The 26,416-nt window shown below is 41.0% G+C and overlaps 1 protein-coding gene across 2 annotated transcripts in view; it reads right to left on the bottom strand.

Moving 5' to 3' along the window:
* LOC138952988 (calmodulin) overlaps positions 1-26,416 on the bottom strand; it is a 130,553-nt gene that overhangs the window by 41,829 nt on the left and 62,308 nt on the right. For both annotated transcript variants that reach the window (XM_070324756.1, XM_070324755.1), the window contains exon 2: positions 10,548-10,702. In XM_070324756.1, coding sequence (XP_070180857.1) covers positions 10,548-10,550 — 3 coding nt within the window. In that variant the 5' untranslated portion in view covers positions 10,551-10,702. The remainder of the gene's footprint in view (positions 1-10,547; positions 10,703-26,416) is intronic.

The following is a 26,416-nucleotide window of genomic DNA, read 5'->3' on the forward strand; positions in this document are numbered from 1 at the left end:
TGGCTTCATGGTTGCTTCCTTATGCATGTCTGTTGTCCCGTGTTAATGGCTTCATGGTTGCTTCCTTATGCATGTCTGTTGTCCCGTGTTAATGGCTTCATGGTTGCTTCAACGTCTGCAGCACAAGAGTATTGTGTGCAACTCAGTATTCAGACCAAGGAGAAAGTCGCCAAGGACACCGACTTAGAGCCATACGTAGTCAATGAATTTCTTTTTGGACTGAATGGTTTCTAACGTCAATGAGTTTCTGTTGGACTGAATGGTTTCTAATGTCAATGAGTTTCTGGTGGACTAGATGGATTCTACTGTCAATAAGTTTCTGTTGGACTAGATGGTTTCTACTGTGAATGAGTTTCTTTTGGGTTGGATGGTTAACATGAGTGACTGATTCGACCAATATTTGACAACATAATCGTAAATGTACTTGAACATCGTTGATGATGACGTTGCTGTTGCTATTGGTTTTGTTGTTGTTGCTATTAGTTTTGTTGTTGTTGAAGTCATGTTTTCGCGTATCGTTGTTTACTTTGCGTGCTCGCTGGTTTGGATTTTTTTTAATGACCTTACAGCCATCCTTGTGTTTAATGTTTTCCTTTATTCGTGTATTTCTCAACGTTGGGATCCCACCCGCTTGGGCCCGAGGCGAGGCTTTATATTAAACAGGACATTCATAGGCACAGCAGCAGTACTGCGTTCGATCCATCTTGTTAGAAGGCAATTACGCACCACCACCGCTATCTATATCGAATTTTCCCTCCCACTGACAAGATAAAAGGGAGAGGGAGGAGCCAGAAGCACCAGAGAGGGTATGGTGTTACTGGGGATAACTACACGAGAGAGAGAGAGAGAGAGAGAGAGAGAGAGAGAGAGAGAGAGAGAGAGAGAGAGAGAGAGAGAGACAGACAGACAGACAGACAGACAGACAGAGCGAGTGTAAGGGAAGATAAAAGAGAAGTTAGTGATGACTCTCCGCGCAGAAAGTGATTTATTATCAAAAGAGACGGTGCACCGGACTGATACGGGCTGCTCGGGTAGAAGGAAGCAGCATGGACGGTCTGTGAAAATTGAGTCACAAAAAAACCAAACAACTTATTCAAAGAAGGAAGGAAAACTTGAGAAACGCAGAAAAAATATAACGAATGTAAGGATAGGGACGAGGAAGACGCTACATTAAATCGGGGACAATGCAAAGTTGCAGAACAAGTCGGAGTGAGAAGAAAGACAGAGCTTTCCATGAAGGGCAGATTGTAGAATACGATCCTGGGAACGCAGAAGAAGAAGAAGAAGAAGACAATACAGTTATACAATACTACTTTATTATCTAAAACTCAGAAATTAAATGCGGAAATAAACGAGAAACGGGGAACAGATGCGGATAAACGAAAAACGACGAAGAAAAATGTATAAAGGGCGAGGAGTGATTCAGTGGGACAAGTAGAAGAGAAGGCGGAAGAAGAGAAGGTGACGAAGAAGAAGACAGAGAAGGAGTAGGAGATAAAGGAGAATGTGGAGGGTGGGGGGAGCAGATTTAAAAACATGTGCAGGAGGAGGAAGAAGAAGGTAAAAGAGGAGAAGGAAGAAAGGGAAGGAGTAAGAGGAGGGGTAGAGAAGGTTGAGGAAGAGGAGAGTAAAGAGGAGGAGGAGGGTTAGATCAAGGAGCAGGAAAAGAAAAGACCTTCATATCACGGAAATAACGGAAACGCATTGCGCAAAGCCAGAGAAAACCTACAATAAGAAAAAATAATAATGAGATAATGATGAAAGATGATGAGGGATGGGTATGGCAGAATGGAGGGCCGGGTGGAAGGGGGAGGAGGCAGGGGGCGGGGGCGGGGGCCTAATGGGCAGTGTCAGCCGGGTAAGCTGGATTTGATCTGACGCAGTGCGCAATGCGACGGCCAGGTCTATTTATGATCGCGGAAGCACTTCAATCTCTGATTAATTAATATACACTGCGGCAGAGAGTGCGGACAAGTTTTTTTTCCCTTCTTCTAGTTTATTTTTTACACACATCAAATTTTACCTGGGCTTGTGAGTTTCCTATCCTTGTTTTAAAGCTTTTTGTTGCAATGAAAGGGTTCCACCATGCACACAAACGCTTTGTTAACTAAAGCCTTATTGCTGTGACTGCACGGGAAATGTTGTTGTTACACCGTGTTAGTAGCGTTGAGGATTCAATGCACGATGAAAACAAAAGCTCAGATCCTGTTAAAATAAAATAAAAACTAACAAGAAGGTATCTTTCTTCCTCATACATTTCTTCCTAACAGAAAACAGATCATTTCCGTTCGCGCACAAGCACACTGGCAAGAAAAAAACCCACCTCTCCTCGCTCTCTCTTTTCCATCTAAAAGACTCATCTTACTTTTATTCAAAGTGTCTCGCGGCTTTGGAGAAAAGACAGTAGAGCGTATGTCTGGACACGTTCGCGTCTGGAGACGTAATTGTGTTGACAGTGACCCAGAAAAAGACAAGACATTTGTCACGTGTTTCACGTGCAATTAGCCATTGTGCTTCCACAGCACGACACAGGGGCTTGTGTTTGACAGCTGCGGCTTTTCGCCTGTTGCATTAGTCCGTTTTCTCGATGGAGGGAGGGGGGGGGGAGGGGGGGGGAGGGGGAGGGGGAACTGTTGCTGATATGGCCGGGTTCTTGTTTTTCTTCCCGGAAAATCGATTATGCTATGTGTGAGTGGATTTGTGTGCCATGGGTGCACACATTATATGCGAAACGGACGTATAAATGAATAGTTTAGTCGTACACTAAATGATGTTGTTTACTGGACTTCGAACATTATAAGACAGGGTAGCAGACAAATGCATGTGTGTGTGTGTGTGTGTGTGTGCGTGCGTGTCTTCGTGCGCTCTCCCCCCCCCCTCCCCCGCGTGAACGAGTCCATTTCTTACGCTCCCTTGCGCACTGCGTTCAACTTCATTAAAAAGCAGACGGAAAGGCTGACTAATCAATGGAATTCTCCTCTGTCTTCGTCAGGATTCGGTAATTAATTCCATCCAACTGTTGTAAGATTACACAGCAAATTAGATTTGGAGGCCAGTCTTCCCGAGAGGTTACATCCCGGAGCAGACGACTTGGGTGCGTTGAACAGCGCGCCATCCACTGAGGAGAGGAGGGATATTTAGTATTGCTAAGCTACACGCTGTGTCTTCACTGTAATTATTGGTACAGTGGAACCCCCCCTTAACACACCCTACTTTAAGACTCCCTCCCTTTTAAGACCCTGTTTTTTCAGACTTTTTGTTCATAACATCTGTAAATTATAACCACTATTTTAAGACTCTCTCCATTTTAAGACCTGATTTTTTTTAGGTCAAGGCCGGGGGGGGGGGGGGTGTTCCATTGTATATAATCAAACCTTGTTCGTTCCGTGTTGCGTCTGCTTTTTGTTGTCTTTTGTGTTCTTGTTTTTCCTGATGAAGCTTCCATAAGCGAAAATTCGTATCGCGTACCGTCTTGTCTCGTTCTTGTATTGGTGAGTACAGTATTCCTTTGTTTTTTTAAACTTTGTTCATCTTACCACAGTCACTTCGTTGTTTAGATTATAATGTTACACTGAGACAATCTAAAAGTAATGCAGTTTTTCATCAGCGGGCTTTCAGTGTCCTGTTTTTTGGGGTTTTACGTCAGCTTTGCGTATTGCATTTACGTCATTTCTCTAATAAGATCCACGACTGCAGACTTCTTAATTATTTGCAAAATAATCTTTTCTCCGAATGTACAAGGCCTTGAATTATCGTACTGCGACGATTACAACCATTCTCTCTGTCTCTCTCTCGGCTCTTTCTCGGCTCTCTCTCTCTCTCTATCAAACCAAGCTCATTTGATGAAAACTATTATCGAGACCCTTCGTGGCAAGTCACTGGGTATACAAAGCATTTCACGTCAGAAGGCCGGGGTTTGCCACATACGCTGACGGCCGGTCACCATAGCAACATGTACGAAGACGAGGGTGTGGTAACTTTGTAACACATGGAATCAATTACAAGGAACTTAGTCGATAAATATCGACAGGGGGCGGACAAATGGTTTACATGTGAAATGTGTGTATATGGGTGTGGTTCTGAAACAAACAAACCATGTGAACCCCCCCATCCCACCGCTCGCGGGCTGAACGACTGACGTCACATGTCGCTTCGGTCTTTTCCTGAGAAGAACACGGCGTGTACATAATACACAATTCGATCGCGTAGCACTGCCAATGCACATTTTCGCAACGAAAACCGTGCTACTGTTTCTTGTGTGTTAAATCTGAAAGCAATATAAGTGAACGAACAATTGAAAACTGATATCACGTTACTAAACTCCAAAAAGTAATAAATTACTTCTGACTGCGGTACACAATACGGCAGTCACCTCTGCGAATGCTGTCGAAGAATCTAACCGAAAGTAAACATTCTGGGAATCTACGCGCATCGGCCTTGACGCAAGTTCAATACTTAGCCAATGAGCGCGCCGCGGCGAAGTTGGCCGCTGTAAGTCTCGCAGCGCTGGCTGGCTGAGCGAGTTGCGTGTCCATCCTTTTTTGGTCCAAGCCGCACCGTAGACCAGATTAGTAGGTGCTTGATTTTGGTATTTTGATTTTACATAACATTAAACCTTTCTTGGGGTTCATGGTCATGGCAACAGCCATAATAATATTATATCATGTATAATATTACATTTCAGCATATTTGAATTACATGTCATCATACCAAACTGTCATACATTTTTATTCCTACATCATTCTGATTGATCACAACCAAACCTACTATCAGTGGACACATCCAAATGTAAGCGCCTGTTCTTGACAACTTTTAATCGATCTAAAAATAGCAACTTGCTGGGCCCTCTGCCGCCAACAGACACTGTTTGGCCTGTAGGTAAAATGTACAATGTATTTTCTGATTTGTGCACAAAAGCTTTATTTCTTTTTTCTTTTTTTTAACATAACAATGTTTAATGTCACTGTATGTTTAAAAGACCATGGTCATATTTGTAAAAAAAATGTTAAATTAGAAAATAAATAACATTTTGGTTCATGATTTTTCCTACACCTGTGCTAAAAATAAGAAATAAAAATGTCGGGTATATAAGTCACTCAAATACAGCTAAGTATGAATGGCTCGGTTTGAGTTTGTTGCAGTTGACCCTGCACAATGCGACATATCATGTTTTTGTTGAACAATTTTGACGTCACCCCTCCCATAGGGTGACGTATTTCACAACTTCCTGTGTTACACAAACTCTGTGATGACCAATTTTGACGTCACCCCTCCCATAGGGTGACGGATTTCCCCCCATAATAATGATACGCGAACCTGTATTCACTCTATAAAGTGACTGTCGGCCATAATGTGGGCGATATATGAAGAAATGCTCCAGTGCAAAAGTGTGGCAATGCCAGATATAAGATAGCTGTCATCCGAATCACTGACTTATCACCAGGAACTACTTTTCATGACAAATCCTTCAGCCTATTGACGTTAAGCCTGATTATACCCATCCTGACCTCAGGTCAAAATGAGTTCGGCTCATTCTATTCCTGACAGGATGCCTTGGTTTTCCTTGTCTGGCGAGGAAATCGATTTTTTTAAAACATATTTAGATCTTTTCGTAATGTGTTATGGATATAAGCAGATTCGCGATCGCCGATAATGATTTTTCATGGTGTTGTGTAATTTTTAAATTACAAAGGAATTGATATGTAAGACAGTTTCAAGCGAGCTATTTTTAGCGGCTGTATTTAGTGTGCAAACAACTCTAAATATGGCAAAAGTGTCACGTGATAATCAACCGTTTGGTTTCGGCGCTCGCTGGAGCAGACGATTTTTTTGGTAGTGATGCAACCATATATTACGGTCTCCTTCTGGCAGCAGTCCCAAAATTTCGACTTGTTTTGACCTTAGAACGATGTCTTTATCATAACTGCGAAGAACAGAACGGAGATCACTGTCGAAGTCGGCCAATCATTTTCGTCTCGCGAACACTGCTCGCGAACAACATATGGGAGATAACTCTGTATGCTTGTTTTGATAGATTCGCGTAGGACTTTAGCGTCCGGTCAGAGAGATAACTGGCGATAGCCGTGGAGCGATGATTATCAGAATGGATTACACCGTGAAGGTTGGACTACTGATACGCCCACGCGGTTGCATTGCCTTTACTGACCCAATAATTTATATTTTGCAGGATGTTACAGGAGGATTGTGAGAGCTCAAATATATTTTAATGTTACCAGAACATTGCTTCAGATTATACATGTATTCAGTGTGGAAGTGTCGTGTTTCAACAGAATAATCATAAATTAATCCGTTCTTTAATTAAAACAAACAAACCCAAAAACACCATAAAAACGAGGAGTGTCCTTAAAGGCACAGTAAGCCTCCCGTAAACCATCACAGATACTGTCAGGCTTTTACACACAGTACAAACACCCTTTCATTTAAACACTCACCGAACGGGAACACCCTAGGTGCCCTACGTAAAGAGCGAGCAATTTTCAAAGAATTAATTTTGCGGATTGTCTCTCAGACAATCGGACCGTGGTGCGTTTTGGCGCTAGACCTAACTTTTAAAATCTAAATAATAAATTGACAGCTTGTTTCACAAACATTCTTAAATCATAAAAGAATTCTTTTTTCATCAAGACAAGATCAGTACAATTCGAAGTTTTGAAAGTTTGAAAAAAGAAAAGCCCGGAAGCAGGGTCACGCAAGGGCGTGGTCCTCGTAGAAGACGACGGTTTATGCCTATCGCCAGTTCCTCTGAACAGTCAAAAGCCACCGCTAGAGTTCTTATGAAACACAGCCGTTTGTTTCTGGCATAGTCAGAGGTACATGATGACGTGCTATTGCAGATAAGCTCACATCGAGTCGCATTCAAATTACTAACTGACGACTACATTGTGAAAATGGTAAACTGGATCACACGGGTTCACAATGGCTCAGGGGTAAGATAAACCACGCAAAAATAAATTCTTTGAAAATTGCTCGCTCTTTACGGAGGGCACCTAGGATGTTCTCAAGCGGTGAGTGTTTAAATGAAAGGGTGTTTGTACTGTGTGTAAAAGCCTGACAGTATCTGTGATGGTTTACGGGAGGCTTACTGTGCCTTTAACTAAGTCTGGTTGTAAAAGTCTGAAGCCTAATTAAGAAAATACCGAAAACAAATCACTAAAAGGATCTAACTAATCTATCAAATCAATATGAAACCACCATAAAAGGAACTATACTGACCGAAATGGAACAGCCTCCCCAACCTTCACCCCTCCTCCCACCTCACCCCTCCCCCCCTCCCCCCCCCCCCTCCGGTTCTATCCCCGTGGGTCTAGTCTGTTATTCCAACTCAGCAGATCGCGTGGCAGTTTTGATATTGATAACTTCCCTAGCAATGCCATAAATATGTTCGGCCTTCATAAACCAATCTCTGGTATTAAATTATTTCCCACCGATCTTCGATATGCAATCAGTCGTAGGTTTGCGGTGCCTTTTCATAGTGTGACAAGACGGCGCCCATTGAAGTTGATGGTCCTGTCATGCAACGGGTCACTATCGTGAAAGACGGGGGTCAGGTTTTCGACGTCTTGCCGCTTTGAAGATACGATTCAGTCTGTTTGTTTGGCTAACTTCTGGCTTTTTTTCACAACCTCATAAGGCGCATAACAGCTGAATAGGGTTCACTTGGTGAAATGTACTATGAGAGAGAGAGAGAGAGAGAGAGAGAGAGAGAGAGAGAGAGAGAGAGAGAGAGAGAGAGAGAGAGAGAATTTATTAGAGCTATATTTTGTCATTCACGCAGGGTCATAAAAGTGACGTTGGTATTTATGGTAGCTGAAGACATAATACTAAAAAAAAACTAACCACCGCTTCCTTGTCCCAGTTTAACTTGAGTCACGACAGAGAAAACAAGCATACATGTATTAAATACTCAAGTGGCACTTGAGAAACACTTTTCAGGAGCTCAAAAATAAACCCCAAGCTATTTTCTGGTTGTAGTTCATTCCCCTTTAAACGTCTGTTAGATTTCTATTTATCTTTCTTCTTCTAATTTTTAGGCGTTGAATGGGCGCTATATTTTATTCACGCAAAAACAAATGTACTATGATACTTGAGCGGTTGAAGCATTGCAGATTCAGACTGCACAGACATTTCTTTACTTGATCTTAGTCACGAAAGAAGATATCTAAGGGGAACTAACTCGGCAAACGCACGTGGCTTTATGCTATAGTATCATGGATTATATTCATGAATCCTTATTATAAAGATTAATTTAAATTCAACTGTAGTCTTTTGTCAAAAAACCGTTCTATGTGATTGTAGATATTAGTCATGCGTATCTTTATGCCAAATATTATGCATTTCTGATGGTATCATGTTGCTGTAAAACCTAGAAATCCAATATGGCGCTGTTAATGCCTGTTTCCATAGTAACGGCAATCTAGGTCCTTTAGTATTCGCACATTTTTCGTTTTTTTTTAATAAATCACTTCAATAACTACCCAGAAAACTAAGTTATTCCATGTATTCTCCAAGTTTAATTTTGGTAATTTTAGTGCCTCACATTGCCTTAAAGTCACCAAAGAAACCATAGTATATCGAAAGTAAATACTAATCCACTGTGCAAGAGTCTGAATTTAACGTTTCCTTTGATGTGAACTTTAGCCTAAATGTCCGCCTACAGCCTGAATCAAAACAAACCAGAGAAACCAATATTTTATATTTAAGGCCAAACAATCATCCCACTTTTCTCCAATGGCCGCTGGCGAAACAATTTAAACGCATAAAAGCTGCTTGTTTTATGACAGTTAAGTGTTAACATTTGACCTTCTCAGCAAGACTGCAAGTTGTTTGTTGAAAATCAATTGATGTTGACAGACTGAATCGTTTGAACCGTGTCACAGCATTAGACGCGCAGCAAAATCTAATGTACAATTTAAGATCAGCAACCGTGAATACAACAATAAATCCCTACAGGAAACTTCTTGTTCAAAAGCAGCCATTTAGAGAACAGTTCCCATCATTGTGTCTAAGTATCCGCCTTCCAACTTTACCTTGAAAACGACCACCGTACAGGGCCGGATCTGGGGGGGGGGTTCCTGGGGTTCCTGGGGTTCCGGAACCCCCCCCCCCCTGGCCATCCAATGTACGTCTCAGAGAAAAGAAATGTGGACTTTGGACCCCTGCCTTCAGTTGGAACCCCCCCCCCCCCCCCACGAACTTGGTCCGGCCCTGCCGTACACTGGGAGAAGTCTGCTCATATGCAGCTCAGTTGGGTAAAATTACGACTAACCAACTGACCGGAGGGAACCTTGATTACTAGGGGATATATACTTTTTACTTTCTAATCGCAAGCAAAGGTTCTAAGAAATTTGAGTGGCCGCGAGAGCAATGAAAAACAGTAAGACGGGCTGTAAACGCAAAAACGCAGACATACCAACATATGGACACTGTTATAAAATATATGCACAGAGAAGAAAAGACATGATAGGAAAAGATGATGACAAGCATGCGCATATTCAAACTCCGTGTTTGCACGTCCGCGCAGACAAACAGATTCTCTCTCCTGCTTCCTCCCTCCCCTCCCCTTTTGTCTGTCTGTCTGCCTGCCTGCCTGTCTCCACTCTCCCTCTCTCTTTCTTTTTTTTTCTCTCTCTATGTCTCTCTCTCTCTCTCTCTCTCTCTCTCTCTCTCTCTCGTTCAAACTAAGCAACAAATTACATAACTAGGGAGAGGGACGATAAAAGAGAGGCATGGTGACGTGAGACGAGCAGAAACTAATTACAAGGTTCCCTCCGAGCACTGAACAGGAGGGAGCCAAAGATAACACGCTGAGTCGTGTTGTTTTGGCGGTGTTATTTATCAGTGGAAAGAATGGAGTCAAATAGCATCCTTAACCCCCCCAAGACAGCTTGAGCCGTTACCTCCAATTGCACAAATACCTCCGTGCTTTGATATCAAGCTGCGCTCCTTTTTCTCGGAGGAAAAAAAAAAAAAAAAAGAGAGAGAGAGAGAGAGAGAGAGAGAGAGAGAGAGAGAGAGAGAATGTGTTTATGCGTGTGTGTGTTTGTGCATGTGTGCGTGCGTGCATGCGTGTGAGTGTGTGTGTCTGCGCGCGTGTGTGTGTGCGAGCGTGTGCGTGCTTGTGAGACACACACCGACATAGAGAGAGAGAGAGAGAGAGAGAGAGAGAGAGAGAGAGAGAGAGAGAGAGAGAGAGAGAGAGAGAGAGAGAGACTGAGAGACTGAGAGAGAGACAGAGAGAGAGAGAGACAGAGAGAGACAGACAGAGACAGAGACAGAGAGACAGAGAGAGAGACAGAGACAGTGAGACATGTATACAAGCATAATACTATTAATAGCGTTTAGTAGAATTCACCATCCACTATTGACTGGTCACTGGCAGAAGATAAGAGCTGTAGCAAGATCTTTAAACTGAAAAGTGGGGTGGGAGGGGGGGGAGGGGGAGAATGAGAAAATATAATTCACAATGTGTTTAAAATACAATTTCAAAAATACATCCATGAATAAAAAATATGAAATGTTCAACTCACCATTGTGAATGAATTCGAAGTGAAGAAGAGAGCAAGTTGTGAAGAAACGACGAACACAGCAGCAAGAAGACAGACCTAGCAACTGCGACACCAACACCAGCAACAGGGACAACAACAGCGGCGGTGGCGGCGGACTCGGGTAGCAGACGACAAGGCTGCAGAGAGAGACGCAAGCACAAGACTCAGCGATCACAATCATCACCGCGTGAAAGCTGGCGACGCTATCGAACGCTGACGAGGGCTAGTTTTGGGTCCCTCATGAAATAAAGTCACCTCTGGAACTAAGCTAAATTACTGAATAATTGTGGTGACCATGAAATATTTATTTATTCGCCCATTTCCCCACATACATTCGATTCCTGCACCTTTCGCCGCTAGACCGACTGAGTGCCTCCAAACGATTTTAATCAATAACATGAATTTGTGCCAGATGTTGACTATCCACCACTGATATACCTGTATTAAAACTTGAAACGATCAATCAGTTTTGCTATGACCTGTTCAGGAGAGGCACTAATTTTGTGAATTGCCCGTCAAGTTTGGAACAGATTGGCATAATGATTTTGAAACGGGACTTATTAATTTATGATGAATCAGCCAAATGACCCAGTTTGTGCTGATTCTTGACTAATATCAGTCTAGCTACAGCAACATGAATCCAAACAATTACTTTGACACACACACAAAAAAAAAACGTCGCTCATACTCATTCTTGTAATAATATCAATAGCAGTAACTACAATGGGGGGTAACAACAACAGCTTTTAGTTCATAATGACGAGCGTTTGGGGTTCAACTTCATTATAAGATATTCACACACAAATCAAAGGACGAAGAAATAATGCATACGATTGAGTGGTATGCACATCAGACACACTACCTCCCTGACCGGCACTGTTGGCCTAGTGGTAAGGCGTCCGCCCCGTGATCGGGAGGTCGGGGGTTCGAACCCCGGCCGGGTCATACCTAAGACTTTAAAATTGGCAATCTAGTGGCTGCTCCGCCTGGCGTCTGGCATTATGGGGTTAGTGCTAGGACTGGTTGGTCCGGTGTCAGAATAACGTGACTGGGTGAGACATGAAGCCCGTGCTGCGACTTCTGTCTTGTGTGTGGCGCACGTTATATGTCAAAGCAGCACCGCCCTGATATGGCCCTTCGTGGTCGGCTGGGCGTTAAGCAGACAAACAAACAAACAAACAAACTTCCTTTGACTTTATAATAAGGACAGATTCTCACAGGAGACAGCAGAACTGACTTCACTGTCGCATTGAGCTCGCTGCGTTCCGCTTTTGCCGCAGTGTTTCCGAGCCTAGCCGGATTTTACCGAAAACGTACGACAAACTTTTGGAAGATCAATTGCTTGTTTCTTCGAACAGTCAAACACGAAAAGCTAGAAAGGCGCCCGGAGATCAGTACAAGCATACAGCTCTAAGCACTTAAGTCTAGAGATAAGGCTGAAGTGGCAAGGAAAAAACACTACAAGGGGATGTAAATCACGGTTGTCAGTTTTTTTCCTCGAGGCTTGGCTCAATACTGATCGCTGCAGTGTAAAACTGTGTTTAGCTCAACTGTGAATGATTTTTGGTAGCTGGCTGTTTCTGTGACGTCCATATTCAGATGGAAAAAGGATTATTTACGAGGATTTAATATGCAACGGTTATCGAATGGGTTGTTTTCAGTTCAAATGTGTGCCAGTCAGTGTGTGTGTGTGTGTGTGTGTGTGTATGTGTGCGCGTGCGCGCGTGTGTGTGCGCGTGCGTGCGCGCGTGTGTGTGCGTGCGTGCGTGTGTGTGTGTGTGTGCGTGCAGGAATGCACTGAGACAAAAAGGAAGACAGAAAGATAGTCGAAGGCAGACATTCATTCGGTTTTCATGCTATACCGTTCTAAATACTCCCTCACCCAAACACTTCAGTAGAGTACTGGGACAAGATAACGGACATACAAACTATGTCAAATTAGATGGTCATCACAGCCCAAAACACTATGATACACGCACACACCTTATGGCGATAAAATATGTGAATTGAGACCACGATACAAAGTTCAATTTCGCAACCTGTCAAATTAAAGATCCTTTCGCCTGAACTTATGATTGAGTGCCTGAACTATATTCATAATTGTACTGTGAATCGATAAAAAGTTGAATGATTTAAGGTGCGAACTGATCATGATATATAGACTGATAATGTTATTTGATGATGTTATTCTTTTGCCCTCATAGAAATTATTAGTATCTTGGACAACAAAGCAAATCATAAAAAAACATGAGTACTTAAAAAACTCCGCTGCCGGGCAACATTTTTGCACTCACAAAGATTAATTGCAAGAGAGAATCTGATGCATTCAGTTTCAGCAGACTGTCTGATCATTTATCCTCAGTCTATCTCCCTCTAAAGATAATTCTTCTTTCTCCATTATGTCTGCCATGGAATCGTCCTTGGAAAATAACTATCTCGCGTCCAAAATGAACCTCGCGCGAGGTACGACTGAATGGCGAAATGATCAATATTTGAACGCGGCGGTTCCCTGGCAGAAAATTAAATTGACATCACGCCTGCTCTTTCTCAAAGAACTACTGGCTGCTCTTTCGTTTTCGTCTCGGCTGAGGAGGGGGTCAGTGGGACGTTGGAGGTGCTAACCGTTTACTGAAGAGAAAAAACAATGGGGCGACGAGAGGGCGGGGTATGGGGTGGTAATTGTATCAGAAGAGCGTGAGGCCGAGAGAGTGTTGACTCGTACACCTTTCGACGTTAAGTAATGACGAACAAATAAAATAAAAAGATAAAGAAAGAAAGAAAGAAAGAATGAATGAAAGAAAGAAAAGGACCATGACAACGTAGCAGACACACATCAATATATGTTTTGCCTTTTGCCTGTCTGTCTCAGTGTTTGTCAGCCTTTATGTCAGTCAGTCCGTCTGTTTGTGCGGTAGAACAACACGCCAACAAGCGTTTATTTACGGGTTGGCGTGCCTTTAGCAGAATTCTTGGTACGTACCTACCATGCTCGTCAGCGATTTTTGAACATATTCATGCATTTCCAGCCACATACTTGAAATTTGATATGAACGACATTTTGCCTTCCCATTCAAACTGGAGCAGGATGACGACTGATCTGATCGAAAAAAGCAACATGTAACTGTATATTTTGAAAGGAAAAGTCGTCGGTGCTGATTTACCTGCTGAAAGAAAAACGGGGTGGAGGAGGGAAGTGGCGGGGGGGGGGGGGGGGGGGGGGGGGAGGGGGGGGGAGGGGGGGGGAGGGGGGGGGGGGGGGAGGGGGGGTAAGGGGTTGGTGTGGGTGTTGGAGTGGGAGTTGCAGGTGGCACTGTCCCTGAAAAGAAAATGTCCCTAATCTAGGCTAATTTTCCCCAGGTTTGTAATATGATTGAATCGCTGCCCCGAAAGGGCAGCCTTTCCCTGTTTGGCTATCTATTTGAGAAATTAATTGTCTTGTTTGTTCAGCTCTTAATATTGAAAATCACTCACATGGAAGCAAGCCCACTTTTATGATGTGCGTGTTTGGAGAGACAGACAGCATTATGCTGACAAAGAGGCAACTAGCAACACACAGACACACATATCGGAGGAAAGTAACACATCAAGCAAGCCATGATCTGGCGGGGCGTCCATATTTGCTTCACTTTCGCAAATTACATTTGCAAGAAGAAGAAGAAGAAGGAGAAGAAGAAGACGAAGAAGAACAAGAAAAAGAAGAAGACCAACACTACCAAAACAACAACGGCAACAGGCACACTAAGCATGTCGGGAATTGGAAGTCAAGGACGTTTTATAGATCACGACAGTGCGCAGGCAACAAGAAAGATACAGTTTGTATACAAAATGGATATTTTTAGTACAGTATTGATCTTCTTATCACAATATAGATATTTTATCACAGTATTGATGTGTTTATTACGGTAGTGATATTTTTATTGCAATGTTGATATCTTTTTTTTTATTACAGTATTGATATTTTATAACTGTTCTAATATTGTTATTACAGTATAGATGTTTTATTACAGTTGTGGTATTCTTATTACAGTATTGATATTTTATACCGGCACGGTTGGCCTAGTGGTAAGGCGTCCGCCCCGTGATCGGGAGGTCGTGGGTTCGAACTCCGGCCGGGTCATACCTAAGACTTTAAAATTGGCAATCTAGTGGCTGCTCCGCCTGGCGTCTGGCATTATGGGGTTAGTGCTAGGACTGGTTGGTCCGGTGTCAGAATAATGTGACTGGGTGAGACATGAAGCCTGTGCTGCGACTTCTGTCTTGTGTGTGGCGCACGTTATATGTCAAAGCAGCACCGCCCTGATATGGCCCTTCGTGGTCGGCTGGGCGTTAAGCAAACAAACAAACAAACAAAATTGATATTTTATAACAGTTATGATATTTTTATTACAGTATTAATATTTGTGTTGCAGGATAAACAAAAATGTCAGGAAATAAATATCACGACGACGACATCAACAACACTGTCAACTGGCAAACAGAAACGATCAATTTTGCATCAGCCAGCACGACCTTCACCTTCCGTTCATCCGCCCTCAACAGTCCATCCAACGCGCCCGGCAATGACAGTTGTACATATTATTACACCGAACGGCCACAATTACCCCCCCCCCCCCCACTCCAGCCCTACCCCCATTCCACAACTTGACCCAAGATATATACAGGCAGCGGTTACACGATGCCGCGCAGTACTTACCGGTACTCTCCACTTTATGCCTAGCACCGTCATGGCTTTGCTTGTTATGGGTATCAAACTACATGTCATAGAAGATAATTTTTGACAGCATAACGATCCACTGACCCTCTCAAGAACTTAAAAACATCTTATCTCAAAGTGACTTGGTTAATTCATTTGCAAATACATGTTCCTACAGCTCTGCCTTTTATTGGCGTCAGTTTGTTCGTCACAAGCACTGTTTACACGCTTTTAAGATCTAGTTCCACTGTTTCTTGAAGTAACTGCAGATGAAAAACTTTTCATTATTAAACACTGTGCATGGGGTAGAGCTGGGGTCGGGATTTTGGCATCATCAACAACAAAAAAAGAAAACAAAAAAAAAAGGTTTCCAATGAACGACACACGTTTTGCGTTACACTAGGCGTCACCCTTTAATTTCATCATCATCGCTACATCTATCATTGCCGCCGCTTGAGCAGACCCCAAGTCCCTGCGGTATCGAACCATGAATTTTGCACGAGGGCCGGGCGCTGAGCTAACAGCATTCATCATGATCCGAGGCAGAGGTAGCTTTGTCCACTTGGCGGTAAGCGGGACCGCCAGATGATAGATAGGCCGTTGAAACGGGTACGTTCGATGATGTTTTATAGTTGGTGGAGGTCACTTTTGAAGTTTTTGATCATGAAAGATTAGACTTGTGATTTTAGGGTTGGGGGAGAGGGTTTGGAGGGGTTGTGGGCGGAGGGCGGGAGGTTACTGTTCTTGAAAATCTAGAACAAATCTTTCAGTTGGAAACTGTTTTATTTAACGTTTGTGCATTATTTACAAAAAACGCATATTGAGTAAACAACAACAAGCATAATGCTTATAGTGGTGTTTACAGTTTTTAGAAAGTACATATAAATGGCGGCTATTGTACAGTTTAAATGAAAAGCAAGCAAACATGAAAAGAAAATTGAATGAAAATTGTACATCAGAACAAAAATCCGTTTAAGAATACATATATAATATTTATGGTATTAGCGAGTAAGAGATAGAGAGGGGGAGAGTGAGGGGGGAGGGGGAGAGTGAGAGAGAGGGGGGAAGAGAGAGAGAGAGAGAGAGAAAGAGAGAAAGAGAGAGAGAGAGAGAGAGAGAGAGAGATTGATTGATTGATTGATTGATTGATTAAACTTTATTACAGAAGGATGGAGATTTTAGGCATTGCCTAGTCTTACAATCTGTCCTTGCAAACAAAGACGAGAACAAAATAACACATGAAAAGAGTATATGGACACTACGAATTTGACGAAACATACATATGGTAATAAGTAACATTCAAAAGCAAATCAAAAGTTATAGATTAACTAAATAAAAACTATGAAGTATAAAGATAGCAAAAGTAACAATGATAATAGCAATGAAGGCAAGAGAGAGAGAGAGAGAGAGAGAGAGAGAGAGAGAGAGAGAGAGAGAGAGAGAGAGAGAGAGAGAGAGAGAGAGAGAGAGAGAGAGACAAGTAGACGTATCGATTGTGCTTTCACTTTACATGTTTATCTGTTCGAAACGGCCGGACTGTCCAATAAATTCCTGTACTGTTAAAAAGGTTTTTTTTGTTAACTTTTGTTTGCAAGGAGGGGTTTCCATGAAGTAGAATATCTGTGTGTATGAGGTTGTTGGTTAGTTTGTTGATTGTGTTGTTTCTACTGGTTGGAACCTTTAACTGAGGACAAAATAACACGTTCACAAGAACCTCGACTTAACATACCATTTTTACGACCATCTAGGGGACATTCTAAGATAAGTCATAACAGCATCAGTTTCGGATTGCTGTTTTAGAGGTCATGAAAAGTAGAGACTGAGAAACGAAGGGGGTTGAGGAACAATAGACAGAGTCAAAGCCAAGACCAAAACGTAAGAAATTAAATTAACGACGAAAAAACCGTAGATGGGTCAGTGGTTAGGTATTTTGCTGTCTTGTTGCTTAAGCCAGGGATAGACGATGTCTATCTTTCGCATAAGATATGAACAAAGGTTGACCCAAATGAAATATTTCATGCGCAAAATAAAACCTTGCACCCAAGTAGAATGGCAAAGGCACGGAAGCAGAGCTTTTTTCTCTTCTTCTTTTTGTAGTAAAAGACTTCCTTGGAAAACTGAACTAGGCTCTAACGGATTTGTTTTTTTTAGAGAAATTCGGAACAATTATGTCAAATGCTTTCACGACGACTATTGGGAAATAAAAGAGAAGGAAAGAAAGTGTGAAACAACACGAGGACAAAAATATTAGATATGCATCGACTTGTTTTTTTTCATTGGACAACATAATCTCAATCCTATTTAACATTGAGGGATAAGAAAACAATCCTATTCTGAATAAAAGGAGGTAAGGGCTGGGGGGGGGGGGGGGGCGGTGGTCTACAAATAAATAAAGTAAAACCCCGAGCACGAGATCAGCCAACAATGACTCCACAAAACCGGAGGCTTTGAAGAGAAGAGGGGGAAAGGAGCATGCGGAAGAGGCCAGGGAAGAAGCCCACCAACATCTAATCGATAGTGCGAAGAATCAGCGAGATCTGGAGATTAGACAGAGCGCTCTAAGACTCGTATCTGCCCGTGTGGAACAAGTAGGAAATGGGCAAGGTTGTATCGGCAACAGCACCGCGATTGGACAGGCCGCTCTGGGAATCAAAGAAATTGGAAGCCTTCTGTCTTTTTTGGGTGTGTGTGTGTGTGTGTGTGTTTGGGGGTATGTGTGTGTGAGTGTGTGTGTTTGGGGGATATTTGTGTGTGTGTGTGCTTGTGTGTGCCGGACACGCGTGCGTTTGTATGTGCGTGCGTGTCAACACTCAACAGGTTACTCAAATACGCACCAAGAGTACAACAACAAAATAAAGCAATTTCCAGACTTTTCTTACAGCTGCCTTTGCAATCTGAATGTATTGCCGAGACTGTAGCACGAAAGGTAATTAAAGTCCACGACCCCAGATAAAGTACTCCCCATTTTCCTGGTGTGCGGTAACTTGATGTTATTCAAAACCATACATCGGGATTCATCAAATATGTATAGTTGGCAATTTGAAACAAGAGAATACTGGTGGAGAATGTTCCCATACATCATTAAGCGAGTCCGGCGAGACGTGTATCATTGTGCTGTTGTCTTCCTCCTTTGATCTGGATAACGACTCTCTGCACGATTCTCCTTTCATAACTTTCTCAGTACTTGCCTTGTTGTCATCCGGTGGGAAAACTCATACGTTCTCTGTTGACTGTGGCTGTGTATTCACGAGTCACTTCACCCCATAACGCACGTGCGCTCTTGTATTGTGCAGTCTTCTGACCAGACATTAACATTTAATTTTGAAATCTTTGGGAACAATAGGAGTGTATATATATATATATATACCTGCTGACCTTTAACAGACAAAACAAACGTTTGTAAGTACGGAAACTCCGGTGGGGAAACTCTGATGGAGACACCAAAAGAATGGCAAGATTTCACTCACAGGCACACATAGCAGATGTCTGAGACATGGAGGCAGTCAGAGCGACAGATACATTAAAGCATTCGATAGCGCCTTTGGTAAACCGGCTACCCTCTGACTCAAAAACAGCCAATTTCAATGACAACGAGGGTAGTAATATCACTGACCAGAAAAAACAATCATTTCTCATCCTGACCATTCGTAATATCACTGACCAGAAGAAACGATAATTCCTCATCCTGACCATTAGCCCGTCTTGAGGGTAATAATATCACTGACTAGAACCCCCGCCCCCCTCACTACTGCATATGACGTCACACCCCTCCCCTCCCCTCCCCTCCCAATTTGACAGTAAGGCCTCAATGATGATGGCCTCAAGGGGGATTGCTTCAGGTTGTGTTGAGCCCCCCATCAAGTGATCAGGTCGCCCCTCCGGCAGACTGACCCACATCCTTAACCCGTTGTCTGAGACCTGTCACTCTCCGATCCCTGATTGCTTTTCATTGGGGACACGCAGTACCTTTCCATTACTCAGTCCTACCTCGCCACACGGACTCGGCCTCGCTCGGACATAGTCGGCACAACTCGGTTTTGTCCGTAAGTCACGAGAGATTGCCCTTCTTTGGTTGTGAAAAATTATTTTCATTTTTCTGTGATTATAACTTTCTGTTTGGAGATTATGTCATACTTTCTGGTACATCAGCATGTTTTGCTGACAGGAGAAGTCTTGAAGTCAAAGTAATGTGTCATTTGAATTAAGCATGTTTTTTCCCTTCGAAACTGAATTGAATTCACAAAAAATAGCAATTATACCTCTTTAACAAAGTATTTTCAATAGTAAGGTACCCGAAGGTTGCCTTCGTTCGTATGAAAGACAATCTCAGTCTCCTGTCCAAAACTAGTTCTTATTCTGCGCAAGATCACTGTATTTCAGACTGAATAGATATTCCTTCGTTTTCGGCCAAAGCGGTTCTCAGTTGTAAAAACAACTACCAAAAAAACCAACCAAAAAAAAACCCGAATAACACACTCTTCATTTAAAGCAAAGAATGTTCTGCTATACATTCTCATCAACCTGAAGCATCTCCAAAGGAAATGTGATATTATAACGTTACAATTCCTTCATGATTTGTCCACTTTTGGACTCAGTGGACAATGGTGCTCATAATTGATATCTGGATTGAGGATAAGATTGTCACGTTTTGTGTTGAACACTAATGTACTTTCCGAGTGACAGCCCTTTTGAAAGGTATGGGTTAAGCCAGTCCCGAAGTCGACTTCGCGATTTCTTTTTACCGAAAACTCAGTGCTAAAGCTCCGTGCGGCCAGCTTCGCGAAGTCTTTTTACCGAAAACTCAGTGCTAAAGCTCCCTGCGGCCAGCTTCGCGAGGTATGTTTACCCAAAACTCAGTGCTAAAGCTCCGTGCGGCCAGCTTCGCGAAGTGTTTTTACCGAAAACTCAGTGCTAAAGCTCCGTGCGGCCAGCTTCGCGAAGTCTTTTTACCGAAAACTCAGTGCTAAAGCTCCGTGCGGCCAGCTTCGCGAAGTATACCTCGCGTAGTCGACTTGGCCCAGCTAAGGACAGGCTTTAATCCTGGTACAGGGAATGATCCGAATCTGTTCTCTCCATTGCGTATCTTAAACAAAGGAGTTTTTTTCTTTTTATATTTAGTCAAGTTTTGACTAAATATTTTAACATCGAGGGGGAATCGAGACGAGGGTCGTGGTGTAGAATAGAATAGAATAGAATAGAATAGAATAGAATAGAATAGAATAGAATAGAATAGAATAGAATAGAATAGAATAGAATAATAGAATAGAATATATTTTATTGTCGGAACCAAATTGGTTATTGACACAAAGAGCGATTAAAACAATCTGAAATAAACTTTCCTAGACGAATTTGTATTCTGTCTTCGCAAAATACTTCACTAGGTTTATTGTTGGAATACTTTATATCTATATTTGATAGATCCTTTATAAAATCATTTCGCAGTTCAGTGAACTTTTGACATCCGTCTAGGAAGTGAATTTCATCTTCAATAACGTTGCATTTATTACATAAACGATTTTCTCTTGGTATGTTATTATGTCTTCCAGTTTCAATTTTTAAAGAGTGTGTACTTGTCCTTAATTTACTCAGTAAATGTCTATGCTTGATATTCGTAATGCTTATAAGGTATGGCTGAACTTCGTATGTCTTGCTTACAGAGGAATAAAATTTCAGCCTTGGACGACCTTCACATTTAATTTTCTCCCAAAACTTTATGTAGTTAATCCTTAACTTTTCTTGTATGGCGTTTTGTAGTTTACTGATGTCAAATGTATATTGATTAAGCCATACATGTTTAAAACCTATTTTGTACAAAAGCTCTTTGATGAAAGTTAGCCACGGATTTTTTGGCGCTTGGTTTAACATTTCTTCATATATTTGATGAATAAGTGATTTATTCTCCGTTTTCAAAATATGTGCCCAATACGATATGCTTTGTGATAACATGTTTAGTCCCAAAGGAAATCTTCCTATTTCTGCTAAAACTGGAATCCACATGGCTTTTTTGTGCACACCAAGAATAAATCTACAAAATTTAACATGTACAGATTCGTGAAGACATTCATTCGAAATACATCTTTCAAAAAAGTTTTCAATGTCATTGGTATCGTTTTTGCTCGTGAACATGTAAGGGAACCAAATTTCTGCTCCATATGTTAAAATGGGGTTAACCAATGAATCAAATAAATGAAATATTGTATCAACTTGCACATTTTCATTTCTAAATGTTTTTCGAAGAGAATATGCTGCTTTATTTCCTTGTTTACTTAAATGTTCTTGCGCCAAAGTTAGTTTACCATTTTGATTAAATATCATGCCTAAATATTTGTATTGGTCGGTTGTTTTGATTATATTTTCACCGCATTTGAATATTGTCTTTATTTTGGGGGTTATTTTGCAAAAAACCACCATCTGAGTTTTATCTTTATTAATTTCTAATCCCCATTTATGACAATACATGTCTAAATAATCCAATTTTTGTTGTATGCCCACCTTTGTCTTTGATAACATAACCATGTCATCGGCATATAATAAACATGATATTTTATCGTTTGAGTTAATTTTGATAGAAGGTGAATCAAAATCTGGCATATCTTTAACTATGTCATTTATAAATATATTAAACAAAGTTGGACTGAGGGTATTTCCTTGATGTACTCCCTTTTTAACTGTGATGTCATGGGAATATCCATTTATCATTTGTGTGCACACAGTTGTATTGTTGTACATGTTTTCTATTATTTTATAACATTTTCCTCTGATTCCAACCTTACGTAACTTAAATAACAGGGCTTCATGCCAAACATTATCAAACGCCTTTTGGAAATCAACAAAACAAGCATAAAGTCTTCCATTTTTTACCTTAATAATATCATCTACTATTTTCTTTAAAATGAATATTTGATCGCTAGTTCTGTATCCTTTACGAAATCCTGCTTGTTCTTTTATCAAAATGTTGTTTTTTTCAAGGTATTGTGCCATTCTTGAATTTATTATTTTGCAAAATAATTTACTTAAATTGCTACTTAAGGTTATACCTCTATAGTTTCCTGGATCTATTGGGTCTCCCTTTTTATATATTGCTACACTTATGCCAGTTTTCCATTCTTTAGGATAGTTTCCGGTTTTCAAAATCATATTAAAAATATCTTTTAATATTTTGATAGTGTGATTTAGACTAGCCTTTATGATTTCATTAGTAATTTTATCTTTACCTGGCGATTTCTTTGGTTTTAGTAATTTGCATTCTTGTCTTATTTCTTTTTCTGTTATTGGATCGTCTAACATAGGTATATTATCATTATTTTCCATTTTACTTAGTTCTTCTGCAATTGTTTTCTTTCTTTCTTCTGTGACTTTAGTTTCCATGCTTATTAATTTTTCTAAATGATTCATCCATTTCATTGGATTTACTGTATATGTTGTGTTATTGTTACTGTCTCCCATAGATCTTAACTCTTTCAATGTTTTCCATAGTTCATTGGGGTCGTTGTTGAAATCATTATTTAATTTTGTTACTAGTTTATTCTTTAAAATATTTTTCTTTTTCTTTATGTTTGAGTTATATCTTTTTCGTATAGCGTAATATTTTTGACATAAGTTTTTATCATAAGGGCGTCTATTTAATGCATTTAATAACGATTTTAATTCTCTTCTCTGTAAATAGCATTCTTTGTCAAACCACCTTTTGTTTTTCTTTTTTCGATTGTGTTTGCTTTTTTTGATGATCCTTTTTTTAAGGCATGTATTTGCAGCATTGTTTAACATTTTTGTAACTTCATCTGTTAAATAGTTTATGTCATCTTCTGCAGTAATATTTCCATTATTATGTTTTATTCTATCAATATCTAATTGTATGAGTTTTAATTTGTTTTTCATATCTTGCGTGTCAAGATATCTTTTGAAAATATCTTCAGATTTACAATCCCATTGATATTTTTCGGTTATGATTTCTTCATCATTTTTGGAAAAACTGTTATATTTGTTTCGTTCTGTTGATTTGTTGTTGTTAATAGTTGTATCAATAAATGGTATTTGAATTTTCATTTCCAATGGACAGTGATCTGAGTATATTTGTAAGTTATGTACTTTCATGTAAATTACCTCTTTGAGTATTTCTTGTGAACATATGAAGTAGTCAACTACACTACATCCGTGTGGCGTATAACACGTATAGCGACCATTTATATCACCAAGAGCTCTCCCATTCAGTATATTCATGTTATTATGTAAACATAAGTCGATTAACCTTCTACCATACTTTTGAACGACTTTGTCTGACGAGTGCCTATTTAAGTTAGTAAAGTGTTCATAAGGGTACTTGCATACATCATTGTCAGAAGGAATATAGTCTTGGAGATCACCAGTTCTTGAGTTAAAATCACCACATAGTGTGACGTAGCCTTTCGACGATAATTCTTCTAAGTCTTCTTCAAGTTTGTCCCACACTTTTGATGTGAATTCTCTTCCAAATGAAGACGTCTCAGGTGGTATATATGCACAGCCTATGAACAAATCTGCTCCTCTAGTATTCTTGTTTTTGATTTGTAACCACACAATGTCACAATTACTTCTTGGTAATATGGTAATTTTTTGTTGTAAATGTTCTTTAATAAATAGACTGATTCCTCCTGATGCACTTGTGGCTTTTTTTCTTTTTGGTCTTATGAAATGTTGTCCCCTACCAAACCCAGTGATGTAAATATTGTCCTTATTTTCTTTGTCAAGATGAGTTTCTTCTATAAAAACTATGTCGTATTTATTCATGTATTGTTGGATATCTTGTTCGTTCATCTTGTGTACAATATCTCCGTGTATTTTTTCTTTTACCCCTTTAAGGTTCCACGACAAAATTTTAATGGATGAACAATGTTTTTCAAACATAACTAAAATAACTAGAATGAAATATAAACAATGAATTTGTTAATTTCAGTTTCGACAATGAAGCTGTTTGGTTCTGTTTCTTGTCGTCTTGGTCCGTACTTGATATCTCATGTTTGGTCGAAGTAAGGAGAGTATGATGTGAAAGAACTTGGGTGGTTAAACCATCCTCTCCTTGTCGGTGGATAGTTTCTCTTCCATCCTTGACTCCTCATTGGGGGGTGACTTCCTTGGTCCTGTCTCCGTGTGTTGATGTAGCGCTCATTCATTGAGGGGTGACTTCTTTGGTCATGTCTCCATGTGTTGTTGTAGCGCTCATTCATTTGGGGGTGACTTCTTTGGTCATGTCGCCATGTGTTGTTGTAGCGCTCATTCATTTGGGGGTGACTTCTTTGGTCATGTCTCCATGTGTTGTTATAGCGCTCATTTATTTGGGGGTGACTTCTTTGATCATGTCTCCATGCATTGTTGAAGCTCTCATTTCGTTTGCCTTTTTTCCCTTGAGTCTTCCATAGAAGGCCTTCGAGATGGTTTCCTAAGGTCTTCGCGAGGTGTCCGGTTCCTTTCAAGGCTGGGTGTACTCCATCTCGTGAAAATGCGTATAAGTCTTCGTAGGACACAAACGAGACATTTTTGTCTTCCTGATATTCGGCGAAGACGATTGCGTTCAGAACGTCACGTTTTGAATTTAGTTCTTCTTTGCTTGTTGGCGCCACTTTGCTGATGACTATTTTGCTGGAGGGGAAAGTGTCTTTGGTATTTTTGATCAGTTTTTGCATCTTTGCAGCGGCTTTTTGTCCCGAGTTTATCCTGATGTCGTTTAGACCCGTGTGGAAAACGAATGCTTCAGGCTTTTGTCTTGTGTTTTTCATTTCTATCTCGGCTTCTTCGATATTTCCCGCTTTTTTCCCGTTCACACGCATGCCGTGTTGCTTTCCCAGTCGTTCGTAGTCGATGTCTTTCAGGATACTGTCGTGAATGATGATCACGGATGGTAGTTCAGAGTCCCCTTCATCTTCTTCCTTTTCTTCCTCTTCTGACGATGATGTTTCAGTTTCAGTAACCGAGAATGGTAAAGAGAGTGAGTTTTGGAAGCTTGAATTCCTTTCTGCTATTTTCTTCTTTTTTTTCGACTTCGTGACGTCATTTCAAGTTCCTTGACGTCAGAAGATTCATTCGGCGTCGAGGCTTGTTTGACGTCAGAATCTCGCGTGATTTTCTTTGTTGACGTTTTTTCTCTTTTTCTTCTGGAAACAACTTCAACAGAAGATTGTTTTACCTTGCTGGTGGATGTGTTTGGAATATTTTTATCAGACGTAGGTGTTTTCAAAATTTCTGAGAAACTTGCCTGCATTACGTTCTTCTTTTGCTCCGTTTCTCGCTCTTTCTCACGTGTGGTTGTCATGGTTCGATGTAGCTCGTGCATGTCTTCCCTGGTTTTCATTTCGCTCTTTTCTAGGCGTTCTGCCAGGTTAGTGATCGCGCTCTCCAACAATTGCACCATCCCCTTGGTGTCAGAGGTCTCGGCAATCAGCAGCTCCACTGAGTTTCTCAGTGTCTGTCTTTCCCGATCGTCTGGGAGTTCGCCTTCGTTGTCATGAACTCCAGAGGTCGTCTCCGGCATCAGCGCGTGAACGTCCTCGAAAATTTTCTCGTCGAGATCATCTTGTGCACATGTTTCACAAGTAAACTTGCGTTGCTTCCGGACAAATAAACATATTTGGTAAACCGGTAGCTTAGTATCTCTCCACGCTACCTTCGTTTTGCAGTCCGTGCAAGTTAACGATCTGTCTTTTTCTGATGTCATTGGGTGTTCTTTTTCGACCTCGAGTCCTTGGTTACCGAACGAACTCGCCGTTTCTTTCTCAACTTCTTCGTTGTTTTGCACAGAACCCACAAATTCTTTTACTAGGGTTTCCTCACTGTTTTTGTTGTTGTTGTTTTCCTCTTCTCCTCCGGTCTCAACATTTTCAAACAAACTAGGATTAGGAATCCCAGCTTGTGCCATAGCGTTGTGTGCTTCCTCAAGCGTGAGGTAGCTCTTGTGGGTAGCTTTAGGATATGAAGTGACGGATTTCGAGGCTTCGTTCCAATTTGAGAAAATTCCGATTTTTCTACCTCTACTCACAGCATAATATTTTTGTTCTTTCCCGGTTTTATTTCGACCTGAGTATCGTGTACGTCCCATTTTTAGCTCCTAGCTGACATGGTTTTCATGTCTGGTCGCCATCTTGGGATCTTAGCCAATGCTACTGAAATGTGTGTGTGTGTGTGTGTG

This window comes from Littorina saxatilis, linkage group LG17, assembly GCF_037325665.1.
Source record: "Littorina saxatilis isolate snail1 linkage group LG17, US_GU_Lsax_2.0, whole genome shotgun sequence".
Taxonomy (NCBI): domain Eukaryota; kingdom Metazoa; phylum Mollusca; class Gastropoda; order Littorinimorpha; family Littorinidae; genus Littorina; species Littorina saxatilis.